The 11,642-nt window shown below is 37.9% G+C and overlaps 1 protein-coding gene across 2 annotated transcripts; it reads left to right on the top strand.

The window, feature by feature from the left end:
- Positions 1-5,541: 5,541 nt before the first annotated feature.
- rpz5 (rapunzel 5) lies at positions 5,542-10,779 on the top strand. Of its 2 annotated transcripts, none has more exons than XM_059339344.1 (2): positions 5,542-5,743; positions 8,381-10,779. In XM_059339344.1, the coding sequence occupies exon 2, from the start codon at positions 8,447-8,449 to the stop codon at positions 9,629-9,631; it is 1,185 nt and encodes a 394-aa protein (XP_059195327.1). In that variant the 5' UTR covers positions 5,542-5,743; positions 8,381-8,446; the 3' UTR covers positions 9,632-10,779. The 2 variants fall into 2 exon arrangements, with proteins under 2 accessions (XP_059195327.1, XP_059195328.1); XM_059339345.1 differs by lacking the exon at positions 5,542-5,743 and adding an exon at positions 6,140-6,276.
- The last annotated feature ends 863 nt before the right edge of the window (positions 10,780-11,642 follow it).

Here is an 11,642-nt window from a genome sequence, read left to right as displayed (position 1 = left end):
CTGCTGTTTGGGGCCTCTGGCAATATCCCACAATCCTGCATCTATTACATGAGGAGAACTCAGATGTGTTCAAAGGCCCCGTCAATCCCACACACATTTATTTTCCCATGGGAGTCAAATCCAGCATGACGGGTCCTAAATCCCATCTTAACGACTTTCTATTTATGAAGCAATCCTTCGATGCACTGATGTAATACTGAGGTGTGGATATAAAGAGCAGGAGAGAAAAAAGTCTGTAAGCACATGTACTTTGTTACACTGCAAAAAAGGTGTGTCTAAAAACAAGATAAAAACACTAAATCTGAGGGAAATGATCTTGCTGCATGGACAGATAATTGATTGACAAATGATTTCTTAAATTAAGATTATTAAATCTAGAAATAAGCATGTTGAACACTTAAAATAAGAAATTAACTTAACTTAAATTACCCAGATAAATTATCTAACACTTCTAAATCTAAAGTTTTTTTTATCTTGGTAAGACACAAATAATTGTCAGTGCACTCTGCTCGGGCCAGTTCATTGCTGCTTGCAGCTTTAATTTATCTTGTTTTAAGAGTTAATTCCTTATTTTATGCGTTCAACATGCTTATTTCTAGATTTAATAATCTTAATTTAACTCTATGGAGTCTTGGACTATTTTGTCCATTTTTGAAAACCTTTTCATATCTTTTTTGTGTCTTTTTTGGTCATTTTGTGTCTGTTGTGTCGTTTTTAGTTATTTTGTGTCTCTTTTTTGTCATCTTGTGTCTGTTGTTGTGTCCTTTTTTTGTCATTTTGTTGTTGTTTTTTTTGTCATTTTGTGTCTTTTTTGTCATTTTGTGTCCTCTGTGTCTTTTTTGGTCATTTTGTGTATTTTTTCTAGTCATTTTGTGTCTTTTTGTGTCTTTTTTGGTCATTTTTGTGTCTTTTTTTGACGTGCTCCGGCACTTTCATGGACTCCAGAGGGTTAAGAAATCAAGTGAAATTATCTGTCCATGCAGCAAGATCATTTCCCTCAGATTTAGTGTTTTATCTTGTTTTTAGACACACCTTTTTTCAGTGTATGTGATTGCAGCTTCTTGGCTGTTTACTGTGCCTGACAACTGACATGGTTCCCAAACTAATTATGTTGTACAGTTTGTGCCATTTAATAATTGGCATTATATCCTGGTCCGAGCAGGTCATCAACATTTTTCATGGCTTTGTTTAAAGCTCTGCCAAAATGAAGTCTTGTATTTCAGGCTGAGCATCTCTTTGCATCATGATTCTCCTCTTATGCACAAACGCTTTCTCTTGTGTCTCACTTGACGTTTTCAAACACAGACCCTTCCCAGAATATGCTGCGTATATATACTACCATTGGATGATCCACTGGGGGCTTTTCCTGCGAGCTGAAGAGACATCTTGTGGTGAGGAGGGAACACTTGCCATTGGCCAGGGTCAAAAAGATAAAATGTGGTCAATAGTTTTCCTCCGACCAGGAAGTCATTTATCATCAGCTTCCAGACACAAACAAAAAAGACGACACAGCCTCTGCTGCTATTAGATGTACTGCAATGACATGAAAAAGCCATGAACTTTACATTTAATCACATAAATGTCTAAAAAGACATTAATCCTCTGGGGTCTATGATCACGCTGGCTTGATCAGATAACTTTTTATTTTTTTAAAGTGCCACAACAAAAAAACATGGTCACGTGGAGCGCTGCTGTCGACTTCACTCCAAATTACAGACTTGAAACTTTCTCCAGTTTTTTGTTTGACGTTCTGAGGTCATGTAAAAGCAAAGATATGATTTTTTTAATTTGATAGTACAAAAATATTTTGTTCCTATAAATAAACATGTTTTATGGTATTTTTTTTATGAATAGTTTTATTATATTTGAATTTTGCCTTTTATATGTTCATATTTGTCAACTATGTTTACATTTTTCACGTCTTAAACAGTTCATTGAGCATATTTGTGGTTTTAATTGTCATAAATAGTCAAATTTTATTTCAGATTTCATGATTTTGTGTGTATTTTTTGGGCTCAATGTGTTGATAAAGGGGGTTAAAGTGAAAAAATAATTGTCAGATCATGTTGAAGTTTTGCTAAGAAAATACCAAATACCAAACATGGGTATAGTAAATATTATGTGGTATATAAAGGGCAAATAGGCTCAGACCCCAGAGGGTTAAAAAAGCTTTCGTTCTTTCTTATTTTTGGTGAATACATTCTTAATTCAGCTGCAATTTATAAGAAATTGCTTGACTGAGCAGATGAAACTCATGACTTCAATTTTTTGGTGTTTTTCATGCAAATATCAATCATAAGTAACAAATGAAAGATTGACTTAGTGCATTATTTATCCTCTTGCAGATATTTGCAGAATTAAAACTCCTGATACTGCTCTCTCCTAATAGTGCATCAAAAAGCCAAGACATAATGCTTTCAAGAAACTCTGTAAGACATAAAATCATGAAGGAGATTCCTTTAGTTCAGCTTGTCCAACATGCTGAGTGGATTCATGCAGAGTTAAGCCAGACAAAACAGCTTCATGCACACAAACTCTCTGCTCAGCTGGCTGCCATTATCTCAGATATTTCACCCATGTTTCCACCTGAAACCACGAACAACAAACACTGAACGTTTCTACAAACTCAACACTAGCAGAAGCCAGAAGTTCTTTTGATGTTTGTATGGTTGCAAGCTCTGGCTGTTTTGCAGATCAGTTTATCTTCCGGCATAAAAAAGCTCTTTATAAAGATTTCTCTACACTGCAAAAAAGGTGTGTCTAAAAACGAGATAAAAACACTAAATCTGAGGGAAATGATATTGCTGCATGGACAGATAATTTCACTTGACACGATTTCTTAAATTAAGATTATTAAATCTAGAAATAAGCATGTTGAATGCTTAAAATGAAATTAACTCTTAACCTTCTGGGGTCTGAGCCTATTTGCCCTTTATATGCCACATTATATTTACTATACCCATGTTTGGTAATTGGTATTTTCCCAGCACAACTTCAACATGATCTGACAATTATTTTTTCACTTTAACCCACTTTATTAACATATTGAGCCCAAAAATACACAAAAATCATGAAATCTGAAATAAAATTTTACTATTTATGACAATCAAAACCACAAATATGCTCAATGAACTGTTTAAGACGTGAAAAATGTAAACATAGGTTACAAATATGAACATATAAAAGGCAAAATTCAAATATAATAAAACTATACATAAAAAATGACCATAAAAACATGTTTATTTATAGGAACAAATACTACGCCTGGCTCGTCCCATCCTAATTTTACACTTGAATAAATATTTTTGTACTATCAAATTAAAACGATCATATTGTTGGTTTTACATGACCTCGGAACGTCAAACAAAAAACTGGAGAAAGTTTCAAGTCTGTAACTTGGAGTGAAGTCGACAGCAGCGCTCCACATGACCACATTTTTTTGTTAGGGTACTTTAAAAAAAACCCACATTATCTGACCACGCCAGCGTGATCATAGACAGATTAAAGCTTAATTAAAGTTGCAATCAGTGATGAACTGGCCCAAGCAGAGTGCACTGCAAATGATTTGTTTCTTATCAAGATAAAAAAAACTTTAGATTTAGAAGTGTTACATAATTTATCTTGTTTTAAGTGTTAATTTCTTATTTTAATCATTCAATGTGCTAATTTCTAGATTTAACTATCTTAATTTAAGAAATCTTGTCAAGTGAAATTATCTCCTGGATTTACCTCAGATTTAGTGTTTTTTATCTTGTTTTTAGACACACCTTTTTTGCAGTGTAGAACACAACACACACAGAGCAAAAGAGCTGAGTGACATGGCGCTCAGGCCTCTACAGAGTGTTTACCACCATGGACCTGAACCGCCCATCACGCCACATACTGTTGAGTCCCTGCGAAAGCTGCTTTTCACTTTCTGATGGTTACAAGTGTGAGATCTGACAGTGGGACGACACAGGCGGTGGACGTGCTCGCCATAAACCCTCCTCTGGTCCTCTGGCCAGTATCTGTGAGCACAAGACATCCTTCCCTCCTCTTCCTGTCCCCGCCTCTTCACCACCCATTACAGAGGACAGTTACAGTGACATCAGGCTGCGTGTGTCACCGCCACAAACATCATGAGTGTAGCTCCGACCGTCATGGTGTGTATTCAGAAACACAGGCTGTCTTTCACTGTGACGGACTGAGTGCTGCCCCTGCAGGGCAAATGTCACCACTCTTTGCAATGCTTGAATCAAACAAATTTCCCATCACTAATTCTCAGCTTGTGAGCGAACTAGGTCAATCTCTGTGAAATAATTTCAAAAGGCTTTTCTTAACCCTTTGATGCACAACATGGGTCTAAAGTGATCCGACTAAGTTTTTATTTTCTATATTTATCATTACTCCAGGTTTTCCACAATCAACTTGTTTTTGATCCTCATACATCCTCATTTTTTGTTTTTATTTCTTACTTTTGGAATAAAACCCTTTTTTATCACCTCACTTCAAATGCACAAGATCATTTTAGACCCATGTTGTGCATTCAGAAGGTGTTTATATGTTGTTACCAATTTAAAACCTGACAAATAAGACACAAATATTAACTATCCTGTTTTTGGTGTTTTTCCAATGGAAATTATTATTTGGTGGCTCTAATAAGTCTCAAATGTTAAATGTATGTGTGATATGTGATTTTCCAATGTAAAGTTCAACCTTAAAAATAAGACAAACATAGTTACACATATACTCAAATTGTTAATTCAGTGTATCACTTTTTGTATCACTATGCTTCTAATGCACAAGGTCATTTTTGACCCATGTGTGTAAACTTGATGTAATAATACAAAAACTATTTTTCTTCATAAAGTATGAAAGGAAAAATGGATATAATGATCTGTTGTAATAATTAAAAAAAAGATATTCAAACACACATCCAGCATGAAATAACATGGGAAATGAATGCGGGTCATTTTTGACCCATGTTGTGCATTAGAAGGTGTTTATATGTAGTGCATCAAAGGGTTAAAAAAAACATTTTTCAGAGAACTAGTCTAAATAATGATTTATGTTGGTATTTAAGGCATTAAGTGGCTGTGAATATCAACTTGTTGCACACAGAGGGAGCTGAACTTGGTTTTGGAGCATGCACAGTCTCACAGAAGTCAGAGGAACCAGTGCAGTAGCTATGGCAACAAGTTGGAGCCACAACAAGAGGGGTTTTGTCCTCATGGGCCACTTTGCTGAACCCAACTGGTCTACTTTTTATTCTCTCTTTGTCTGCCTCTCGCTCTATCTCTCTCTCTCTCTCTTTCTCTCTCTCTCTCTCTCTCTCTCTCTCTCTCTCTCTCGCATGCACACACAAACACACGCACACACACACACACACACACACACACACACACACACACACACACACACACAGACCAGTCTTTCTCTCTTTCTCTTTCTCATTTTTTTAAATTTTTTTAATTTTCCCAGGGTGCATGGTGTCCCTGCATGGGGAGTGTTTACAGGATGTTATCTGTGTCATTGCCGGCCCCTCATCCCTCTGAGTGGGTTTCTGAGGAATGCTGGAACGAGATGGAGGAGTTCCAAAGGGGGAGTGACGAGAGAGAGAGAGACAGACAGACACTGGGAGAGAGTGAGAGGGAGAGAGGGAGAGAGAGAGTCTATATATGCATCCCAAGGAGGCTGGTGCTCACAGGCACAGCTGGACTACTGGATAACTGGACTGTAGCCCACTGGATATTTAGCAAGAAAGGTGAGTTCTTCTTTTTTCTGCTGTATTTAATTCAGCAACACTTTCATCTGTCTCACCACTTTACCATCACTTTTAGTTTTTATAAAAAAGGAGAGCAAGAGAGAAAGAAAGCCAAAAAAACCTAAACTTTTACTTTTATTTGCTCAGTTTTTCTCTCCTTTATTAAAAGTTTGCCTTCATTAGAAGCTTTAAGGAACTGGAATTTACTTTTTCTTCCTTTTTATACTTAAAATGAAGTCACTTACATATGAGCTGTTATTCTGTAGAAAAACAGCTCATGTGAAAGTGACGTGCCGTAGGTAGAGAAGAGTCTTGTGGGGGATGTGGTCTTGTTCAGGACTTATTGAAGCTCTGTGGCTCTGAAGCGTATCACACTGAAAGGGGAGACCAGTGTGAGTGTTTGATAAAGTGCTGTGTGGGACTCGCCTTTTTTCCCTTTCACCAAAAATACATTTCACTTTTTGTGTTAAAAGAAGACAAACTTTTTTCTATTTTACAAGAGAAGATATTTTCAAACACAAGATAATTAATCAGTAAGTATTTTCTTTTAATTATCTTCAAATAAGAATGGAATTCTGTTATGTAATTAGAACTTAAAATGTTGAATGGTGCACCTTCTTTTTGTTATTTTCATCACATAGGAGGTAAAAAAAAGTTGTTGTAAAAGCAACTGCTGGCATGTGGTAATGAATAAAGTAAATCTAATTGCAGTGATAGGAAATGCTGTAAAATGACACCACTGATCTCATCACTGCAGCAATTATTGGTGAGCCTATTTTCTGTGGTTACACATATAAATCTGTGTTTTACTCTCAAACCAAAACCTCAAAAAAATGTGTGTATTTGGTTTTAATTATGTTTGTGCTGCAATAATTAGGGGAAGTGTGATTGCATTATTGAACAAGTGCAATGGTGGGGATTTTCTGCTCTCAGACTTGGGTGTGCCTGTTTCTGAGCTGGATACGGCCTCCAGGGAACCAGAAATGAGTTAGGTCATCTCTCCTGTGTATTTTACATTGAACACCATACTATCGTTACCAAAGTATATCCCCTCTTTGACCATGTTGGGAACATCTGTGTTTGCTTTGGGTCTTGGCTATTGTTAGAGCAGTAAAAAAACTCACATCCCAAAGGGCCGGTGCTGCAATGTTGCACAACACTTCACGCCATAATTCATGAGTACACACACACGCCATGTTTGATATTTGTTCTGAATTGCCATCCATGTGTGCCTCGTTTGTGTACTTTCATGAGCTTTTTTCTGTGTCATTGCCACCAAGGCTTAAAAAACGAGTCCCTGTCATTAGCTGAAGGCTCTGAGGGTGCGGCATGAAACTGGATGCCTACATGTGCTGACATGACCTGCCGTTTGCTTTATTGTAGGGTTTTGTTTGTCATGAACATGTCCTGTGAGAAAAAAAATGACTTAATGTCAGCTGATTACTGGAACCCGACTGATATATATCAGCTGGCTGATATTATCGGGCGATACTGGCCCATCAAAGGCAAATTGGTATTGGTGAATGTAAGCAGAAAATATTGCTTTTTTAATTCTTTTTGCTACTTTTTTCTCATAGATTTACCACTTTTAACCCTTTGATGCACAACATGGGTCTAAAGTGACCCGACAGAGTTTTTATGTTCTGTATCTTTGCAATAAATTATTTTCATCATTCAGTATTCCAGGTTTCCTCAATTAGTTTGTTTTTGATCATCATACATTCTAATTCTATGTTTTCCTTCATTAATTTTTGAATAAAATCCCTTTTTGTGTCACTATCCTTCTAATGCACAACATGGGTCAAAAGTGACCCATATCCATTTTTTTTAGCTAAGTAGCTTGTTAAGCTAACTACTTAGCTAACTTCTTGGCTAAGTAGTTAGCTTAGCAAGCTACTTAGCCAAGTAGTTAGCTATGTAATAATACAAAAACTTTTTGTCTTCATAAAGTATGAGAAGCAAAATGGAAATAATGATCTGTTGTTTTCAAAAATGAGATATTTAAAGAAAACTTGTAATATTCAATCATAAAAAAGTTGATATAAAAAAAATAGAGCACAGAAACACACAGCAAGCATTAAATAACATGGGGAATGGAGGAGGGTCATTTTTGACCCATGTTGTGTATTAGAAGAAGTGTCAATATGTTGTGCATCAAAGGGTTAATCTCATAATTCGGCTACTTCTCATAGATTTGCCACATTTAATCTAATAAATTTGCGACTTTTTTCTCAAAATATTAGCCCCTCCCCTGGGTCCGTTTTTTTTTCATACTTGGCCCTAATACACGGTCGTATTGAGCAGTAATGATGTTTATTTAGCTATTTATTTTATTCCTATTTATCCTTTATTTTCTCACTTCTCACTTATTTTTACTTAAAAAGGTTTACATTAAAAAAGGTTCATTCCAGCTCAAAAAACTATTTCGGCCACCATATTGGCTATCAATTAATTTTCCCCAAGTAAAATCAGGTTCCGCATCAGTCTCAAAAATCCCATATCGGTCAGGCTCTGCTGATTTGCTTTAACAAATGGAACTCAAAAAACAAGGAAATGAAATGCCATTTAATGAAAATGTGTCTTAAAATTCACACTATTATGAACTTTACAAGAATTTCATGTTTCTTCTTCTTTCAGGCACCAGAAAAACATCTGGCAGTGGAAAACAAATCAGTAAGTTAGTGTGAAAAACATAGTACAAAGATGATGAACAATGTGGCAGATTGGCTCCTGCAGAACAGGGACAAGGTGGAGAAAGGTGTGGAGATCATGGGACAAGCCTCCGAGGTGCTCGCCGCCACCGTGGGCCAGCTTCACCCCGTCCTGGAGGCCGTGTTCATGGCGTCCGCCGAGATACTGAGCAACCCGGACAGCAAAGAGGCTCGCTACCTGACTCAGCAGTTCGAACTGGTCAACCAGCAGCTGGAGGGAATCCAAGATGAGATTGATAAAATCGCCTTGGAGCTGCAGAGGACGTCGATGAACAAGCAGAACTTCGATCGAGAGGCGCAGATGCTCAGCCAGTATGAAAAGTTCCAGGACTTTGTCAACGCCAAGCCAAAGTTCAAAGAGAAGAAAATGGAGAAGTTTCTCAGCCATTACGAGAACACAGACGCCGACTTGAACCTGGACGCTCTCTACAACGCTGTCACCGGAGAGAACACCTCAGGAGACCCCATGCTGGAGACGGTAGTGACCACGGAGCGGAGAGGCAGAAGGGCAGTCGAGGATTTTTGCGCCCGGCTGAAGAAGCTCTTCGTGGTGGGCATCATCTCCGTCATGGGCCACTCCGCCCTGAAGGAAGGCGTGGTGGGCGAGGAGATGGTGAAGAAGTGGCAGACGCGCATGGAGCATGTGGAGAAACTGATGAAAGCGGCTGTGGACGACTGCACGGAGAACTTTGCTGATCAAGCCAAGGAGGACATGGAGCACAAGCTTCAGGAGACTCCTGGCACCGTCGACCGTGAGTTCACCCAGTCCCTCCTGGACACGTTGGTTAAGAAATACGACTGGGTAAACTGGTCCGTCCGCGCCTTCAGCAACAGGGAGCGCATTTTCTTCTTCAACTGGCTGGCGGGAAAGAAGTGCCAAGGGAGCGGAGGAGCAAACTGGTTTGACATTTTGACCAAGAACAAGATCAAAGTGGTGGTCTCCTTCTGTGTCGACCCCAAGCCCATCAACAAGAGTCAGATCCAGGAGCAGATCGAGGCTCTGAAGATGAAGTCGGACATGATGAAAGCTGCTCTGGCTTTGAACAAGAGCTTCCCCAACTGCCTGGTGCACGCTGTCAGCACCTTCAAGGAGGTGGTGGAGAGCAACAACTTCCACGAGGATTGTTACTACTATGGAAAACACAAAAGAGCCTTCCTATGCATCCACTCCGAGTAAGCAGCCGAAGAAACAAGCTTCACGCTCAATTCATGACCTGGAAATATGTCCATTAAATATAGAAATCTATTCATAAATATTGTCTGTGTCGATGCATAATCTGCTTTGTAAGGGATCTGGTATGTGATTCATTGAATTACTTGTGATGATTCTTGTTCTTTTACATATGTCTCTATCATCTGATGATGATAAAGCAGCTTCAGGGTGTAGTTTCATAGCCGTGCCAGCTTTGTCTTAATGTTATGAAACTTATAACGATTCCATCCTCATTAGATGTTATTAGGGCCGGACGAGATGATGATACGTCTGTTAGCTGCCGGAGAGTTTATACACCAGGGTAACCTTTAAACAACTCAGACCTTCAGTACCAAGATTTGTCTGTTTGTGGTATTTGAAGTTCGTAGTTCATTTTTTGGCCTTTAAAAGCCATCAAACAGACAATTGGGTGGGTCTTGAGTGTTTCGTCATCTCCTATTTCTAGTGTCAGTTTGACATTTTTGGGGAAAAATTAGCTCAGTCACTTAAGATAAGATCGATACCACTCTTGTATCTGTTTGTAAAATACAAGGCTACAGCCAGGAAATAATTCAACAAGTCCGTCCAAACCAAATGACCCCACATATTCTTCTTAAATATGACCCTAAACTAGCACCCCTTACTGGTGAATGTTGTCGTTAATGTTTTGAAATGGCCCTGGGTTAGTTAGATGAGAAGATGTTTCAAAAAGTTAAATAAATGGAACGCAGTGAGGAAGCTAAGCTGCAACATAGCTACGCACGCTGACCTTTTTGTTCTTGATACTCTGTATGCTCGCTTCCACTTTTGCTTTTAACGCTCTGTAACGTCACTTCCATCTTGGTGCCCTTCATAATTAAGGTCACTAGAGGCCGCCACTAACTAAAAAGTTAAAATGGGTTGTAACAAGCTGCTGTTTTTGGAAAAACCGTCTCAAATACCTTGACCTTAACTTGGCATGAAGATAAATTTCCAGATTTTGTTATGCTCGTACTTTTTGGCACTATTTGACTGGATCTCGACATTTTTTAAATTTCTTTAAAATTGATGTCTCTGCTGGAGCTTCATATTTAGAATAAAGTGGTATCAATCTGCGATATGATCAAAATCTAGATTTCTTTTTGACAGTTTAATCTCATTTCTCAATTGATTCTTCTTCAGTAAATGTACCAACATATAGATCATAAAGGAATGATGTCGATATTGCCCACTCCTACATGTACAAGTGTATAAAATGAAATTAATTTGAATATGTTTTTTTGTTGTTGCTGCTTTTGGTGCAATATATTGCTGCAAGGCAAAAGTTCAAAAATCCTTATCTTATTCCACAATCACTTCATCAATTTATGTATATTTTACTTAAATTTGTAATAAACATAAAAAAAGAGAAATTAATGGTTTTGTCATGGTCATTTAAAAAGCACTTTTTGACCTATAATAATTATTATAGTGGGGCGGCATAGCTTATTATATCATACCAATTGTTCATTTTGTGATAAAAGCACCACATTTGGCAGATGTGTTGATAAATATACTGGGAACAAAACTGGATTTTGGGCCATCACAAACTCAGACCCTGGTTGCTGTGGCAGCCATTTGAAAATAGGCTCACTTTGCGCCGTATTACATCAACTTCCCAATATGATATCCTGGCATGCTTTCTACCAATGGAATCGTTAGATCTTTTTTCATAAGATAGTTTCATAATATAGATATAATGTGAAAATAAAGCCAACTACAGCCCAATGAGCCCGGCGGCTGGCCCATGAGTCCAATGTGCCGCGGACAGAACATCAGAACGCCAAGGAGTTAATTTATTACAATAACATGCAGAGGCAATCTCCCCATTTTGTTGCATTTTATTTAATTTCTTATTGTTTTACATTGTCAAAAAAACACATTTTCATTTGAACTTTTATGTAATTAATATTTGTGGTGTTGTAAACATGTGAACAGCAGCTTGGAGGCCCAGTTTCTATCTATTTGTAACAGCTGG

Source organism: Centropristis striata, chromosome 8, assembly GCF_030273125.1.
Source record: "Centropristis striata isolate RG_2023a ecotype Rhode Island chromosome 8, C.striata_1.0, whole genome shotgun sequence".
NCBI classification, from domain to species: domain Eukaryota; kingdom Metazoa; phylum Chordata; class Actinopteri; order Perciformes; family Serranidae; genus Centropristis; species Centropristis striata.
Note: the sequence above shows the minus strand (reverse complement) of the source record. Positions and strands in the feature narration are given on the sequence as shown.

Excerpts from the sequence above, each read along its gene's own strand:
- rpz5 (XM_059339344.1), top strand. The coding sequence starts at position 8,447 with ATGATGAACAATGTGGCAGATTGGCTCCTGCAGAACAGGGACAAGGTG.